General features: G+C 38.6%; 1 protein-coding gene across 1 annotated transcript in view; it reads right to left on the reverse strand.

Moving 5' to 3' along the window:
- ASCC3 (activating signal cointegrator 1 complex subunit 3) overlaps positions 1–19,274 on the reverse strand; it is a 211,899-nt gene that overhangs the window by 73,214 nt on the left and 119,411 nt on the right. Inside the window, exons 17-26 of the mRNA XM_083497618.1 lie at positions 12,456–12,575; positions 9,691–9,855; positions 8,433–8,519; positions 6,513–6,689; positions 5,260–5,485; positions 4,703–4,857; positions 4,034–4,132; positions 3,266–3,434; positions 706–926; positions 288–373 (exon numbers count right to left, since the gene is read on the reverse strand). Coding sequence (XP_083353744.1) covers positions 288–373; positions 706–926; positions 3,266–3,434; positions 4,034–4,132; positions 4,703–4,857; positions 5,260–5,485; positions 6,513–6,689; positions 8,433–8,519; positions 9,691–9,855; positions 12,456–12,575 — 1,505 coding nt within the window. The remainder of the gene's footprint in view (positions 1–287; positions 374–705; positions 927–3,265; positions 3,435–4,033; positions 4,133–4,702; positions 4,858–5,259; positions 5,486–6,512; positions 6,690–8,432; positions 8,520–9,690; positions 9,856–12,455; positions 12,576–19,274) is intronic.

Here is a 19,274-nt window from a genome sequence, read left to right on the forward strand (position 1 = left end):
TTCTTCATAAAAATACTCTTCAGGAATTTATTCTCTACAAGTTTTACAACTTTTACTGTCACGTACAAGTTATGCTGTCTTGTAAAGACAGCAGAATTCTCAAAGGACAACAAGTTCTGAAGCACACAACTTTCTTTTTTATGCTACCTGTTGACAATTCTCTTGACATGGAAGCTAGCCTTTATCTGAATATGAGGTATTACAGGATTGTTGTTGCTTTTCTTTTCTTTCTTTCTTTTTTTTACAAAAAAGTTTTATTTCTGACCATGTTAAAAAAGCAAGCTTACTTTTTACCAAGCTTTTCTTCAATTCTAATTTTCCAGTCTTCAATTCTCTCTCGCACCAGAGCTTTCAGGGGAGCAATATACACTGCCTGCAAGACAAAGGCCAAAGGAAGCAAGAAAAAGTGTGAACATACAGACATATTGTAAGTTTAAAAATAATTAATAAGAACATTTAAAACAAGTACAACATATTGTGTTTACTTCCTTGCATTTCTCATTCATTGGTAACAAAAATATTCATATTTAGTAGTGGTTTTTCCATTTCACAAGTGTGGTAAAACATTTTTTAATGAACACACTCAGATAAGAAAGAAGTGTTCTTACACAATAGCACTGTCCATTTGCATGGCAAGTTCAGAACTAATAAAAAGCAGAATAAAAAAAGCGAACATTTCTCAGGAAAATAAATGTTTTTGCAAACCTTGGATGTAGGATAATTGTTGAAAATTCTGAAGATAGCCAGTTCTGCTGCAACTGTCTTCCCAGAGCCTGTGGGAGCTCCAAGAAGAACATTACAATCTGTGTGATAAAGTGTATGGAATATCTGCGTCTGAATTGGGTTGAAATGAGTGAATTTGTACAGGGCTTCATACTCAGGACGTCCCAAAGCTGTGATAGGTAAAGGCTGGAGATCCAGTAATTCTAAAAATTGAGGAATTACGATTAGTATATATTTAAGCTTGCAACACGGAACATCGCATCATTTATAATGTCAGCCCCAAAAACCCTGGAAAACACATAATATATGAACCAGACTGTGAAGGATGCTGTCCACATTGTCTTTTCAAACCTATTGAAATTAGATCAAAATCTGCTATATCAAAGTAAATGCAACCCATCATTTATAATTAAATCATGGAGAAAAACTCTGTGGTTGAGGAAAAGGATACCCAAAGCCCTGAAAAAACAGATGTCTGCTTATACAGTAGCAGTTCTACTAAGAGAAGTGTCTTAAAATACAGCTGTGATTGGGGAGGAGATTCAGAAGTAGAAAAAAGAAACAGTGATGTATAATTGGATTTAATAGTACAAAAGCACAAAACTCAGTACTTGCATGAATGGAAGGCAGCTCACATAACTTACTTCACTTCTCTTTCTCCTTACAATCCCATGCACCTCTCAAATCCCTCTCAATATAGGTTTTTTTTTGGGGTGGTGGCTGTGTTATTAGGGGCTACAATGGGGGAATTGACCAAAACTTAGTGGAGGGATCTTGCTCCAATGCGTTCCCCTACAATGTTCTCCCAATTTTTCCATGTCTTGCTCATGACTCCACCGGAGGAGAGGCGATGTAGAAGCCCAAAACTCACTTAATGCTAAACCATAGTTAACTTCATGTCTGAACATGGCCGTTATGTCCTATGCCTGAAAATGATACAAATAGGACAATGGCAGATCTCCCATATTCGGACCTCTAAAAATCTATTCACATGTGCAGGTCTGAATTATGATAATCTCAAAGTTGTTCTACATGGCAAGGCATGTGGCAGAGGATTGATGTTTTAGTGTTACAGGGGAAACTGTATTTCTTTACAATGAAGCAAAATAAACAGAAGTTTCTTATATCTAGTGGGGAAAAGCAACACTTCAAAAGAATGGGCCCACTCTATGGACAAGGTGAAGCTGAGACCACAACATTAGTCCAAGCAAAGACAGTTTGTTAACTTTATTGCCAAAGTAAAGAAATGACAAATCACCACATAATATTTGATTGGTTGATCAGGATAGACCATATCCCAATTATATTTTTAAAATGCAATGAGAAATTCAAGAGAAAACATCAGGATTATATAGAACATTCTGGAAGTATCTGATTGCCAAACAATTATGAGCTGTGGAGAGCTGAAGCTCTGATATGTATATAACAAGACTGGATTGGACTTCTATTAAATTAGTCAGGACTCGCATCGATTCTGTTACACAGATGCTTTCTTTGAAGTTATGCTTGGCTCAAGATCTCAGTGCCTCTTTTAGGACGCTTCACAGTAAGGTATGGATGGAGAGCCATAAAATCTGCTGAAGCTGCAGGACTTAATATTCACAACATACTTTTCATAGATATTTCAGAACTCTTTCATCATTCCCTGCTAATGCTGTGATTTCTTGGGATCTGTCAGAGGGAGAAAAGGCCTTTTCTTGATCTTTGTCTAGCAGGACCTCTGTACACTTCATTGTTTCAGAGGAACCAGATGGGAATGGCAGTCAATTACCATAAATCCTGGAGGTCCCCTATCTGCTGATGTGTAAATATCTTTTTGTTTCTTCTGAATAGCACTCATTGATCAGTCAATTAGATAAATAGGGTACACATGTTTAGCCAGACAGCTTAGGTGCAGCACAACAATGGCCAAACACATCCCATGCACGTATGAATTTATACATGCAAAAACAGGGAGCTGTCAGCTCCAGACATGTACATTCTGAATGCGCTAAGTATACTGGATTTTAAACAGGGATGATGACAAAAGAAGTCTATACAATAATAGGCACACTGATGTTATATCTCTCTGGTAAACCTAGAAGCAGCAAACAAATGCATGTGCCACCTGTTTTTGATTTTGTGACTAATAAATGTGGGGAATGAATAAAATAATGTGAAAGTAGTGCCCTGTATTAGTTCCTAGATAAAACAAATAGTATAGTGAAGAAAAAATATTATCCCTCTCTTTTAAGGACAAAATGTATTTTTCCTAATGGCACAAAATACTGAAAATTCCACTGAGTGTTTTGCTCAGAGACAATTAAGAGAAAAATGTTGTAAAGCATAAGTCAATTTGCTATAGCTAAGTGAGAAGTTCCAAAGATTCATTGAAGCTTAGCTAACAGATTTCACTGTTGTAAAGTATTGACAATCTAAACTAGCAACAAGTGAGGAAGGAAGAAACATAAACAATGCTGCATATTATCATTTTAGGACGAACGATAGCCTTAGAAATCAAAATGACCCATGATTGTGCAGGAATGCTGCTCTCCTTTGTTACCTGTATGAGGTGGATGTCTTTCTGGTAGAATCAGATGTTGAAAATTGATGATACAGACAGCCTCAGCTCCTAACCATCTGTCAGATACAGCCCGGATATAGTATTGGGATGGTAGTGGTTCAAAAATGGGAATTGTGAATACCAACAGCTGAGTCTCTTTTGCAATGACCTATGGTAAAAATAAATGTAAAAAATACACACATACACTACAAAATCACTCTCCAGATGGCAAAAATTATGTTGCTCTGAATTTTCATGTAAATGCAAAAAATGAAATACACATAAGCAACCAAGCTTATTGCATCTGTTTATATTCATAAAACACACGGTAAAACAGAAGAGAAGCAATTCCTCTTTTGGTTCTTTGGGCTTTAGAGACAGATTCTGTACTAAATGGCTTAACACAATAGGATTGGGCTCCTGCTTATTAAGTGATTTCTTTTGATGGAACTGTAGCTAGTAATAATCTGTATTGACATCTGTAATAGAAGGTAGCGTCACATATTTGATTTTTCATCTGCAAGTAATTGTTCTTTCAGACACAGCAGAAAGGCAAATCCTTTATTAGATTTTATTTTTAAAGTGATGCCAGTGAATGATCACGCAGAAAGCCAATTTTAGCATGTGAATCTGAAAACAAAATTCAGACAGATACTGGATACCTAATAAAATTGTATTACAACATTTATATTAAACTGATGTTTATGGAAGTCTATCCCACCACTTTACGTGGTATGTGCTTTGAACTGCTGTGTAGGATACATTTACCTGCTTTTTTTGAATAATGAAATATTCTGAATGGTAAATATGATCATTGGTAGGGTCTTCCACCCAAATCCACCAGGGCTCTCCACCTGTTCCATGTACCTAGTTGACAAAGAAAATCCACACTCATTAAAATTATTCTAGCTCTGTTAAGACTTTCAATCTGCACATTAAAGTAAACTGGCAGGTGCATTATTTCGACTGATGAAAAAAATGTTGGTAAAATGTCTCAGAATACCACTGTGCCTAACATCAGCAAGGCATATTTGAACCTATTTAGTGTGGAAAGGAAAGACTCCTATCTCCTACTTAGGTGTCCCCATGCAAGAATGTGTGGGACCAACAGATTTTTTTCTTACTAGGCTTCTTGCAAAAAGCTATGCTTTGCAGTTTCCCTGGATTCATGGGATTGCTTAAAATTTACCCATGTGGTTGGCAACATTCAGTGTGATGGATGCCAATTTAGAGGCAAAGCTTCACAACCAATATGCTTCTGATCTCAGTGAAGCGAAATACGAGATTCATATACCATACATCAATATCATCTGAAGTATAGGCAAGGAAAAGTTACTTTAAAAAAATTCATGCTAACTGGTTGTGTGTTGAGTTAAACCCAGAGGATTCCAACTCATTTAGCAAATTCTCCAGGCTTTACGTTTTAGGCATCTTTACCTGATCGCTCCATTTGAAATCCGAAGTGATGTTCAACCTAACTCTCAGCACAGTGCGTGTAATTGGCTGGATGGTCGCTTCCATTGTAATGGAGGGAATTTGATGGACACACTGTTTGACCTTTAAGCCAATATTCACATGATGAAGCATGTGACCTGCAAAGTAAATATAAAACTTGAAACAAATCTGCATTTACTAGAAGTCTAAGGGAAGTGATGGGGAAAGGAGGCAATCGCACAACAACTTTTAAATTGGCCCAGAGAGAGAAATATTGCTTGGCCCAAGATCCTGTCCATGTCATCAGGTCGCATTTGAGCTACATGGGACTCAGTAGGAGGAGGAGGAGTATGTTTCTAAGAACAAAGCAATGTGCAAGCAAGTCAATATAAATTTAGGTTGTGAGCCTTTATTACAGAGAAGTATTTTCAGTAGTCTAAGATTAATACCACAAAGGCCTCAGGATAAGGGCAGGATTGAAATGCAAGCAAAACAGTAAAGACAGAAATAGAGTTCAATCTAGTCAAGACACACTGACTTAGCTTTTTCCTGTATCTTACCGATTTCATCTTTCCTCATGTCCTTCAACTTATCAATTGTGAGATTCTTTTGCTCCAATTTGGAAAGGACTGATGGTGGCAGGACTGAGAATTGTCGCAGAGGGCTGACCCAACCCCACAATCGCTTGTCAATTACTTTGCTAAGGTTTAGTAGCCGGTATGTCATCGCAGGCCAGCGTTTTCGAAGAGCCACTTCAAAAAGAGCTCGGACAATACGTGCTGCATTCTGTAGGGTACAAGCAGGTGATAAATTGTATTGTTATGTCTATTCCTTATCCATTACGATACACATACGTTTCAAATGGAACGGTGCAACTATGGATGACATTAATTGCTCATATTTAGTTTGGCCAAAAACCCAGTGTAGACTACAATTTAAACTATTAAAACAAACAAATGGCACAAAATATTCTCATGCCAACTTCAGGAGCTCTGACAGCACTAAGTTCCAGGCCTGGCCACCTTATTTCTGCCTTCCCTCAGGGGCACACAGAACTTTCTGAAGGGATGATGCCCCAATATGGACGTTCAGGAAGGTCTTTCTCCATTGTAGTATTCGTATTATGTAATTTTCTCTTGAAGCGGCAGCTGGCAGCTTCACTTTACAGCTTCCAACAACAAGCTGAAAGCGACTTAGTTTCATAAGTCATTTGCTGAGAAATTAATTTTTTTTAAAAAACTGCTGCTTTATCATCTTATCTATGCTACCATATTGTATGTTATTTATTTGTTTCTTGTGGTTGAACATTGCCTTGGATATGCAAATGCTTTGAATAGAAAAGCTTTTAGTCAACAAAGAGCACAAAGTTTGTGAAGAAAATACAGCAAGAGTTTTCAACCAAATTTTTTTGAAACCCTAGAGGATAGGCTTTCTGAAAGCCATGATAATCTACCATGATAAGTCTTGCCTTACAACGACCAACCACAGAAGTGAGCACTGGGTGTATTCTAAGTCTGACTCTTCTTTCCTGGGTGACAATGGTTAGGTCAACATGTTTTCTAAAATAAGCAATATTTCAGGACTTCATGGCAGATCACAGAGCTCTTCAACAAACAACGTAACTGTGAAAAGGATCCCCTGTGGGCAATAAGCGCTATATGCATTACATATAGATTGATACACATACATACAAAACTATTAGTTTTTCAAATCCAAATCTCATGTCAAATGTGTATAGGCTTGAACACATGGGACCTCTAGTTTTCTGTGTTTCTGGGGTAAGTCTTCATTGGATATATGCACACATTCATACCTGTGCAACATAAGCAGAATCAGAAATAAGGGAAAAGCTGTCCATCTCTCCTCGGCTAACATATGTTTGCAGAAGGATATTTATTTTCCCGTAACTGTTCTCTACACCACCAGGAGCGGGAAGTTCACAGAAATCACCCAGCAAGGCTTCAAGCTCTTCTATTTCTTCTTCTCTCACCTGAAACACAAATTAATAGACTTTGAAAAGACTGGTGCAACTTGTTAAATCTTCCACATGAAAATTAAATGCCAATTATCTCTCAATAAATGTGTTTTTAAACAGTCTACAGTTTCTGAAAAACAAGTCTCCCAGCACTGTACTTAATAAAACTTAATTGAAACTATCTTAATAATGACACAATTGCATTTCATTATGCATCACCTTTTATTAAGGTTGCCATTGACACATAAAAATGTGATATGCCTCAAAAATTAAGTCTTCTGACCGTACCATCCTCAACCTGATGAGATTTCCCTTTTTATTTGACCAGAGTATGACCTCTGTCCTTCTGGATTAGGGCCAACCTGAATTAACATTAAATGCATTCATTAAAATCATATAGTTTGCATGTGGCATATTATGTTCTTAGCTCAAAACTCTGAAGTACTATGATTCATGGTATTAAGGTTTTCACTGTTAATAAGATTAAGTCTTAATGCAAGTAAAGAAATATTCATATCTACAGTTTGAATAATGCATAGTATTTCAAATTTTCACTCATACTTGCAAAACAGAGCATACATTTACATATTCTCTGATTTGCTGAAAGTCTATTAGCCTAAAACTTATTTAAAGAGGGTAAATGTTTGGCACCTGCAGGGAACCATACAGAGGCCGTTTCCCTTAAGCCCTGACCAGCTCATTCAATATGAAAGCAGAGCAGAAAAGTCACAAATGTCACTTGAACCATTTGCAGGATTTCTCAATCATCCCCCAATTATTTCACTTCAAGAAGACCCCACTCTGTTAACTACCGAACTACAGTTTGTTAACATCAAATCCTTTCCTTCACTGGCACTTGTCCACAGCTTTTGAATGAATGAAGTGGCTGAGGTTTCAATAAACTTGAAGCGGCATCTAAACTCTCATCACAACGTCAGTTTTGCCTTTCTTCCTAACATTTAGGAACATTTGCATCCAGATTCAAAGCAGACTTTTGGAGATTGCAGGGATTTGATTTTTTAAAATTCTTAATTTTGCAAAAGAAAGTGACTATTCTCTAACACAATGCTAGCTAGTAAAACTCCAACTCATCTTGAAAGGATTTCTTTATAAAGTGCACTCAACCTCTTCCCCGTTTCTTGAAGAGCTGCCAGAACAGAACACTCACAGCCTTCTGGGTTGCATTCCTCATTAAGACTATTCACTTTAAAGTGAATTCCATGAATTAAAAACTGGGGGTGAGATCAGATGTAGCACGAGCAGGCATCTGCTTGCGTAACAGGGTTTCTCCATTCTTTCTCTCCCCCCCCCCCAAAGCTCTCTGCACACATTCACAATCTGCTCTAGACAGTTGGGAAACCCTGCAGAACAAATTGTGGAAGCATGGACAGGGGCTGCAGAGAAGAGAATAGAAACTGGAAGTCTTGTTGCACTGGATTTCCAGTTGTGCAAGGGAGGTAGATATCACTGAATGTTGTCCGGGGTTAGAAAATGTACTCTAGTTAGAAAATAAGATTCTGGCCTAAATCATGTATATCCGGCCAGCTGTACTCAAGAAGCCCCTGTTAGTGTGGGCTTTAGCATTCACCACACTGAGAGGTGCAACACTGCATGAGAGACAGAGAGATGCATGGAGCTGTCATTATATAGCAGTAAATGAAGACGTTCCTGTATCCAGTAACACACACACACACACACACACACACACAACTTTCCATGTGCACAAAAGAAGCCTTTAAAAAAAGGATGCGTTCTTACCTTGATCTGTTCAAATTCCTCTGCTTTAGAAACTATAGCAAGAATGTCACCTTCTGTTTTATGAGCATCAAACAGTTCATTGAAAGTCTGCAAAAAAGAGAGAGGTTTGCCTTTGAGAATATTTATCAATAGTGCCAAACTAGACACAAAGTGGTAGAGATGGAGAACTTATTGTCAACATCACCACTCAAAAGAAACCTTTTTTTATTTTGAAAAGCGATGTGGAGTTTTGAACATAGGAAGAATATACTGTATACTAGTTTCACACTGCGAAATTTAAAGCATTGACTCGAATTTGGTTAAAGGAGCCTGCTATACACAGGACAAGATTCTTCTGAAAAGTCAAGTCATCAAGGTGCCAATGGTGTATCCATTTTTTAAAAAACTGAAAGTTTAAGGTAGTGCATACTAAAATGTGACTGAGTCCAAATGTAAGGACATAAATAACTTGATTTTAAATAACGCAAATGGGACTGTATGTTCAAAGGTGCAACATATTTCAATTAAGATCCTCACAGTAAGTCTTTCAAATATGGAGCAACAAATACTAACACTTTTCAGAAGTTAATATCACTTCTGCAAACACATACACAAATGTTCTTCATAGGGTGTTGGAGAATTATGTCAGAAATGGAAATGGGAGCTGAAATTGCCACAATTCAAATGTTTGTCCAAGGTCATTAACGAAATCATACAAACAGTATTCACTATATATATTTTTAGACTGCAAATAATATGTAAATAATTGTGATTTTATGCATTGGTTTCAATGTTTCCTTTCCACTGAAATGCACTGAAATTAATTACATGATTAATTACATTAGTTCCAGCCATTGTGGATCATGAGACAAATAATCAAGGTTTTAGTGGAAACCATGCTGCTTGTGACCAACACATAACAGGATAGAAATCACTGCCTCTTTACAATCCCGAGTTCTGCAACACTCTAATTACTGATATGTCTTCAGAATATACACATTTCCAACATGTTGAATAAAATGGTGTTTTCCACAGTCAATCCTACCTTACTAGTAGTTTTCTCTGAACCCTCCCTTATAGAATAAGAGTATGCAAACAATAATGTTACTCCAGATCAAGTCCCCTCACCCCTCCAGAACTTGGATTTAAAAGCACATAAGCAAGCACAGAATTGTAGCTATTTATTTTATTACAAATCTAAGGTGAAGATGCTGTTAAACAGATCTTTGTGGCGTTATTTCAAAATATGAGAAAGTATGCAGAGAAATAGCATGGGTACCTCAATTGTATTATATTTAATGTAGTAGTGGCTGGCAATTCTGCCTAGATCTGTAGAAGAAAAAAATCCAGTTCTCTCTTCAAAACGAATCATCCGAGCTTTGTCCAACTTTCGGCCAACTTCAATCACTAGTTGCTCTCTGTGCTTCTCTAAGCCTGGATCCATCTAAAATACAGTCAAGCATTATATATATTTATCTGTCCCCTGTCCTCCCACTTTTACAGTTTCAGATTAATATATGGATATGCAGACATAGTACAATTTTATTGATTTCATTTGACACCGTTCAATTTATCTGGAATATTTAGAACTGAAATGCTTAATAAGTTTGGGATGTGTCGGTATACATAACTTGACAAATAGCCTTATTATGGATAGAAATAACAAAAGGTGACATGTTTAGAAGAATTTATTGTAGCTGTTGTTGTTATACTAAATAATTGCCAGATATATTAATGGTTTGAAGAATATTTGCTTAAGATATGAAATGCAAGGGGAAGAGGAACTAATTTTTGCTTCGCTATTCCTAAAATTGCACTCACAAAATCAAACCTCCTCTAAGATGAAACCCATTCCTTTGAAACAGTGGAGCTGGGACCAATTTGTTCTGGACTCAGAGATGAGCAAAGTTTTAATTCAGTGTAACCACTGGCTGCAGTAGGAAGAAGTTACTACAAACAACAACTGAATGTTAGCATGAAGTTCTAAATCCTTTAACTGTATAAAGAATAAGAAGTCTCTTTTTCCCCCTGTAGTACATATCAAGACAGGCAAAGATTAATTGTACTGAATTCTCCCTTTTTTCCAGTTTGGGCTCCTAAAAGTCCTATTATCTCCCTATGAGAATATTCTGTGTTAAAGAGGGTCATTTCAGAATTCAAATATATTCAAGTATTCAAATATATTCAAGATGAGTAGAGGGAAATGGCTTTTATTTAATGTTATAGGAACAATTTAAGCAAACACCAGGTACTAAAGGCAGATTTAAGAAATTTTCTTATAATTTTATATTTGAGCCTGAGCAGTCTACATACAGCAGCAAAGACAAACACCTGCCTTTTCAGCATTTGTAAGCTGTAAGTCTCATTAAAATGTGAAAGTAAAGAAGAAATTATCAGCCATAAGAAGGAGAAAAAGCCTAGCTTTGATCTAAGTGTGGTCAAATGATACCTTGTGTGACAAAAAATTGACAAACTATCCAGTCACTGCTCGTAGCTATGATGTTGCAATTCTCTTCCAAGAAAAATGGGTTTCTTTTTAATTGAAAAAAGATTCTACCAAATAATTATCATCATCACTTTGTCCTACTGAACAAGGAGAAGTTTTCTCAAGCAATGTGGGATGCCACATATATTTTTGTAACCAAGGTAGACAAATTATTATTCTTCTTCTATGAGTAGCGGCAGGGCTGGATTTAGGTTTGATGAGGCCCTAAGCTACTGAAAGTAATGGAGCCCTTTATATGTCCAGCTGTCCTTTGTCAACAACAAATTGTCACTGTTTTTTGTGTTGAATATATGCTGTTTGGTAATTTATGGATCTAATAGGTATCTAAAGCCGTTTGCACATAACAAAATATGCATTTTATCAAAGTAATTGTTGAACTGAAATACAATTAAGAAGAAGTATATTAACAAAAAGGTAAAGCACCCCTGACAGTTAAATCCAGTCGCAGACCACTCTGGGGTTGCGGCGCTCATCTCACTTTACAGGCTGAGGAAGCCGACGTTTGTCCGCAGAGTTTTTCAGGTTATGTGGCCAGCATGACTAAGCTGCTCCTGGTGAAACCAGAGCAGCACATGGAAACGCCATTTACCTTCCTGCCGGAGTGGTACCTATTTATCTACTTGTACTGGCATGTTTTCGAACTGCTAGGTTGGCAGGAGCTGGGACCGAACAACGGGAGCTCACCCCGTCACGGGGATTCGAACCACTGACCTTCTGATTGGCAAGCCCAAGAGGCTCAGTAGTTTAGACCACAGCGCCACCCACATTTTTTTATCTTATATTTTGGAAATGTACATCCAGTTTTTTCCCCTTTAAATTTTTTGGGGGCCCCCAAGAGAGTGGGGCCCTAAGCTATAGCTTGTTTAGCTTATATGTAAATCCAGCACCGAGTAGCGGTGCTGATCATAAGATTACCTACTGAGTTCAGTCAACAGGCTTGAATACTCAGGGTTTATTCTCTTAACCACTATACCAGCACTCACTCTCAGATTCTGAGTGTTAAACTGAAAGAGCTAGGGGTTATCCAACTGCTGGTCTGCCTGGCAACCACACATCCTGGTAGCTGCAGAAGGGTCACATTGAACCCCTTTCTCATAACAATGAATGTGTGGATGCCAAGGGGCATCAGCGGGTGCTTACTCACGACTGCTCATGCATTCATGAACGCACAAGGAGGTTCATGTGAACATTTTCACACTTAGTTTGCAAAGCTTTATATTTAGCACCGAAATACTGAGAGAGCTTGCTGTACGAAACCAGGTCTGAATAGGCCACCTAAACATACGATGTGTGTTCATTTGACTGTATTCTGTGTGTTCTGCCTGACTGTTCAAAACTTTATCTATCAGGATGACTCAGGAAAAATAATTCAAGTTGCTTTCCTTTTTACATTTTGTTCAATGGAGTATTTTCCATGTTTTAAAGCACTTAGAGGAGTTGCTGACGTCAGGAAAAGCAGCACTGGCAAATATTTAATCTCCCATCAGGAAAGGATTATGGAACCAGAAAGCAGGTTAGTTTTTTCATGCATTTTCTACCTGATAAGCCTTGTGACTGATGCCATATACTAATGGGTTTGCTCTCATCCGTACATAAAGGTAAGTGTAACTTATCCACTTTACTGCTTCCTCGACATTTGTCACTGTTCCGAGAGCAATCTGCAAGTAGGAAGAAATAAAATTAAATTTACATGTTAAGAGATGAGATTGATATAAAGGCAACCATAAATTCTATGAGCAGGAAATGAGGAATGTTATAATAAAATATTCCCAAGCTGACAAATTAAGGGGCTTCATTTAAAAAAAATTTAAAAAATACACCAAGATTTATTTCACTATTTTTTTATTTGAAGTATTTCCATCCTACGGTTTTTTCTTGAAATCAGAGGCCCTGATAGAAAGTTTCTCCACAATATCAGTTCTTTCATTCTGCCAACAAACTTAGAACGCAGTACACTTGGAAAACCAGATTATGCATTTCAACATTACTGTGATGCTTTATGGAAAATGTTTGCTCAAGTGTCCTGGGCATCAACAGGATATTGAGTTGCATCCAGTTTTTATCCTTCACTCACAGAAGGCTTTTTACTTTCGTGGAGAAATTCATGAACAGAAGAGAGAAGGCAATTTCTTCTGATTCTCATTTCCCTCTATGGCCTCCCATCATGCAAATGTGCTAAAGGAAGCTGGAAAACTCACTGGTACAATACGGGAGGTTATAATCTTGCTTTCTGTATATTGGTCTGGGTTTAGAAGTTCTATTCCATAAACAGTAGGAGCTTCAATTCATGGGAGCAGAGTTCTACTCACCAAATGATCCCTTTCAAATGAAACTTTGGATCCTACTGCATCCCATCATCATTTCGGGCGTTAACATTTTTGTACAATTCCAAGTGGGGAACACTCTTCTATTTAGTCATATGTATTTAAGTGGGAATGCATGTCAAGGTTAACAGATACATACACAAACACCAAAGTGATGCCACAGAATTTGTGTACAATTTTCTTTTAAAAAAATACATTTAAATTATTTTACAGCTATATCCTCCTTTCTCTTGAACTGCACATCTAGCTAAAGGGGCTGTTTTTAAAAGGGCAATGGCAGAATGGAAACTACCACGGTAAGACAATGACCTGTCACCCCATATAGCTAGAATATATTGTAATATGGACTCTGCAAGATGACTTATACAACACAAATGCTGAAATGTGATTGAGATGTATAGATAGGCCCTAAATGAACACAATGTCATCAAACTATATTAAGTGCTATGTAAAAACCAGCACCAAAACTACACCCATTTACTTGGCCAATTCCAAAGCACCAGATTATACGGAATCACTGTAAAAAAAAAGTTCATAAAATAAATTCTGAAATTCCACACTTTCATTGATATTCACTTAGAAATTAGCCTCACTGATTTATATGGAAACTAGTTCCTAGCCAGTAAATTTATAATGGCAAACCTTGCATCCCCAACAAAGCACATTTACTTGAAAATAAGTACTACCAACTCATTCCCCAAGGGTCTAACCATCGTAATCCAATTCCCCTCTCCAAAATTATCCTATAAAACATTTCCATTTGTTCTAAAACTCCAAGCTTCTATCTTATCATAAACAAAGCCTTCTCCCAACCGAGCCCCACAACCTGTGTCAGGATGACATGAAGCTGTTTAAAGTATCTTTAATACAAAATTCTCCAACTGCATTAATAGCACCAGATTTTGTCTGAGCCAAATTGTATCTCTCTGCTATCATGGACATTTAAAGTCAAATAAAGGTTATTTTGATATCTGAATGGGGCCGCATAAAGGTTAAAAATGCAGATCTACACTAAATGAGTGCATCTCCATCCAAACGAGAGGAAAAAAGGTACTAAGCCACAGGCATATCACACAATTTGTTACCTAAACTAATGTACGCATTTGATTTCTGCCCATGATTCAGTGAAGTACTTGCTTGTTCTATTTTGAAAGAGGAGTGAAGGCATTTCATCCTATTACACAACAACATTATTGCTCCAGGAAATGTTAAGTTTTGGACTATTGAAACTATAACACTCCTTTCAGAAAAGGTAACAATGTGCTCCTTCTCAACATGTTCTCCCCCTGGCCTGCTATGATAGCGATATTGGCCTTGCAAAATTTACCCCTCTGAACCAAAATGCTGCTTTTAAAAATAGATAGCAAACAGGCAAATATGCAAAACAGCCCTAAAAAAATCCTCACTGTGGAGTTGCACTCGTTAAACATCAACAGGGCTACTACAGAACGAATGGATTAAAGGCTGCAGCCATGAAGATGTTAAACTCTTTAATGTTATTATTATAGCCCTTATTGAACACAGATGGTGCTGCAGAACATAAACTACTTTTGAAGATTTGCTGCCATCTTGTGTCCACTTCAGTGCCCTGTCGTCTTTTCTTTTTATAGAGAAAAAGGAAAGCTGAGCTGAAACCATCTATTTTGTGCCACTGCTGCTTTTTAAACACCTCCCATTTCAAGGGGGCACAGAAAAATATAGTGAAAGTATCATCTATCTTTTTTGTTCAGGTCATGTGCAAAGGCCCCAGGGAACTGTGGACACACAGACCTTGGAAGCCCCAGAACTCCCGGGATACAAGGGAGCAGAGAAACCCATTATCCTTGCATGATCACACCTGGGGCAGGTTCTAGACATGAGCTGCCACTTAGGCAAAATCTCTTTGCATACTGTACTCTCCAATCTATTTCCTGAGCAGGCACATTCTGATCTCTGCCATCAGTCAGGAATCCATGCGCCACGGGGGGCAGAGGAGGGCCGGCTGCACCCCCACTTCTCAGGAAGAACATAATGGCAAGGGGGATACAAATCTGCCCCTTTCCATTGGCTAAGGAATGGACAACTACAGGAGTTTGCTTCCCGACACCTTGCCAAAAGAACACTCTGCTCCAATGTCCAATTGCCCTCGAGCTGCAGAAGGGTTGGGAGGGAGGAAAGCAACACTCGGGTTCCATCCATTGGCCAAGAGAACATGGACCACCAACTGGTACCCAAGGAAGACCACCAGAAAGGAAACTGGATTGAAATGGCTGTAGTTCACCATATACTCTAGGCGTTTGGCCTTTGGCCAAAAAGGCTCAAGAGTGGTTTACAACAATCTGTTCCGACTTTGTTTTGGCCTTGAAGAAGAACCGATCTCAACCTTTCCTCTCCACATTCTGCCCCTTAGGTGTCTTGTTCTCTTTGTTTGTAAGCCTGGGCCTGTTCCTGTTCCTTTCCTCTTTTTGAAAACTCATGAGAACGGCTTTGGGACAGAACAATTGTCTGAAGTGGCATAAAAATATAGTAAATAGATAGATGGATATGTAGAAAAGAGGGGCTCTCCCTAGACTCCTGTTCCAAGTATGAAAGCTGCCATAGGCATTGCCATAGGCAAGTACAGCTTCCCCTCTCCTCAAATCTTGGAAGATATCTCTGAGCTGTGCCATATGGCAGAACCTTAAAAAAATCCTTTTGGAGGTGTTGGTATACAGGACTTGGACACAGAGAGAAACACTTCATTTTGTGCATGTGTTTGGTAGCTTGGCAAACATGCAAATTTTGACACTCAACATCGCCACCCCACCCACAAGAAAATGAGTTCTAAGACAGGGCTTGGAAATGCTTTTGATTTCTGTGAATGATTCATAACTACATAACAAAGAACATTTTATCGTAACAGTTTAGTTGGTTTATTTTCTCCAGAAACTTGTCTCCTAAAAAAAAAAAGCAAAAAAGCATTGTACTGCCTGCTTGATAAGGAAAACCTAAAGTAGCAGGTAGAATTCTGCATTGTTTTTTCTCTTTGCAAAGCTGAATTGATTTTGTTTGTAGGTAGGCAGGCAAAGAAGTAACTGTTCACTGTTATTTACAAGAAAAGAAGGCAGGTGCATAGCTCTGTTTGAACCAACATATGCCAGAGTAGATAACAAAACAACTGCTATGTCCAACTGCCATTAAAAACTGTACACATAGATTAGCTCATTTTCAGAAACATAGACTATAATCAGTTAAAATCACTAGGAATGCTATTCCTAGAGAAAATAATTATTCATTTATTACGTTTATAATTCTATTATTTTAAAAAACGATCCGAGAGATTGTAATGTGGATTAGTTTTGTTTCCATGCCCTTTTCCCTCTCAAACCAACCATACGTGTGCAGATCATCAGTAAATGTACATCATTACAAATGACCTTGTCCAAGAGAAGCGTAGAGGACACTGTAATGAAAGGCAGATCTACACAGAAAGATGTAAAACACTTTTAATGAACTATATCCCTGCACAAAAGTTACTGGGTAGCTGAAGTATTGAACACTTTAATTAAATCAAAATTTGCAAGGGCGGAAATCTGGTGTGTGCAGAAGATAGAACATTTGCCTTTGAACTGGCACAGCACGAATTCTTTTCTCAAGTGCTTCAGCAGCATAGTCATGCCAGATTGTTTGTTTTGGAACTGCTACTATATTCTGAATGGCCATCTATTTGCCACAACACCCACCCCACACCCCCAACAGCTCAATATTTTATGTCCTGCCTGAGCAACCTTCAATTTACTTGTTATTTTTAAAGCAACATTTCTGAACTTATTTGCCATACTGAACAGTGGGAGACATGCTTCATAGTACAGTGGTACCTCGGGTTAAGTACTTAATTCGTCCCGGAGGTCTGTTCTTAACCTGAAACTGTTCTTAACCTGAAGCACACTTTAGCTAATGGGGCCTCCTGCTGCCGCCACGCTGCCGGAGCACAATTTCTTTTCTCATCCTGAAGCAAAGTTCTTAACCTGAAGCACTATTTCTGGGTTAGCGGAGTCTGTAACCTGAAGCGTATGTAACCCGAGGTACCACTGAATTTTAAGTTGTTAACAAAAGCACTATTTCAGATACTTCCAGAGGCCTGTTCCTCTCCCCTTTTTTCTCTCTCTATATATTACCCCATCATGTCACAGACCATGCTACATACATCTTGGCATCAATCCTGAGCGCTGTGCATACTGATACTTCCCCTCACTTCTCAGAATATGTTTAAGGATGCCTGGTGTTGCACTACTGTACCGCAGCAGGCTATTTATATGAAGCCAAGGCAAGGTTCTCTCATATCCCACCTTGGAATACCCTCCCCACCCATCGCCTCCCTAGTCACACACCCTCTCTCTGGGTCATGCCCCTCATCAGCCCTGTCCTTGAACTCTGATGATGCCTTTTGCTTGTCTGCATAAAGGTCAGAGACTTGTATGTGAGCATGCATACAAACTAGCCTACTTATAAAATGTACACTCTGACACTGGCATGTGCCCCCACAAGGTTGCCCAGCAGGGAATGTGCCCCTCAGGCTGCAAAAGGTTCCCCACCTCTCTCCCTTAGAGCACCCAGCAGCTCACAATCCGCCAGATTCCCTTGCAGAGCTTAGGTGCCCAGGCCAAAGATTGAGAGGCTTCTCTAAAGTGAGGTGCTGGGGGAGTGTTTTTCGGTTTGAGTTCAATCATGTGCCGCTTCTTTTGAACATTTGAAGACTCACTTTTCCAAGCTAAGTATTGGAAATATATGAGCATATCAAACAGAGAAGAGCAACTTTTGCTTGGTCTTTTAATAACATATATCATTAGTATAATCCGTAACACCTATAAACAGCTTACTCTACTAAAGAATCTTATTTTTGAGTGTTGTTGCTTATGGAGTCAAAATGGCACCACACACACACACACACACACACACACACGGTGCCAGAAGGCTTTGGGGAATTCCAAAGTAAAACAAGGTAGAACTAAAAAACATATTTAGAAAAAATCCACTATGGGAAACCACATGTTAAGAACTGAGCATGCTTAGGAGCCATGGAAGGCTGGCTGACTATTCCAGGGAGGGGTTATAAAATCGAGCGGGAGGGAAGACAGAATGAAGTATTGTGGAGGAGGGTATGGCTGTCTGTCTGTCTGGAGTAAACAAACAGGAGTAGTCCAGAAGGGTCGACATTTTGTTGCAGGTTCTCATTATTCTATTTCTAGTTTTCAGGCTGTGCATGCTGTTCCTTATGCAGTCAAAATCCCTAATGTGAGCCACCAGCCATGATGTAAGAGAGAGATCTTACCAGAGACACGAACAATCTCAAATCCATCTTGATTTCTGATTAAATTTCTAAATCACCACAACAATTTACAGCAATTTTATCTAACTCATTTTTCCTGTTTTGTTTTGTGTTTTTTTAAAACAGTGCATAGGGGATGGACACTCTCTGTGTTAAAAAGCTATTCTTACCACTCAAAAGAAAACAAACCATTTCTGCTGGGGTGTACCTGCTTATTTTGTGAACAAAGGTTCCACAAAACGATCTTTTGGGTCTCTCTATAAGAAGCAGGCTACCTGATGACGAGTGATGTCTTCCACCTGAGGTTGACCACAAATGCCTGTCTGCGTGTGGGCCTTCCTGTAGCAGCCATCTAAGACTGCAGCGGGCTTAACTCGGAAACGCAGTTCAGTAAAGGCATTTCTTATGGAAACTGGTGAGAGTTTGGTCAGATAACTATCTCTAAAATACTCTGTTATCAAAAGTAGATACAAAGGGAAAATCTGGTGTTTCCATTTAGTTGGAGGTCCCTTCTGGATTCTATCCAGAAGACCCAACAAATGCCTGTCTGCGTGTGGGCCTTCCTGTAGCAGCCATCTAAGACTGCAGCGGGCTTAACTCGGAAACGCAGTTCAGTAAAGGCATTTCTTATGGAAACTGGTGAGAGTTTGGTCAGATAACTATCTCTAAAATACTCTGTTATCAAAAGTAGATACAAAGGGAAAATCTGGTGTTTCCATTTAGTTGGAGGTCCCTTCTGGATTCTA

This window comes from Podarcis liolepis (assembly GCF_965112155.1).
Source record: "Podarcis liolepis genome assembly, chromosome: 3".
In the NCBI taxonomy this organism is placed as follows: domain Eukaryota; kingdom Metazoa; phylum Chordata; class Lepidosauria; order Squamata; family Lacertidae; genus Podarcis; species Podarcis liolepis.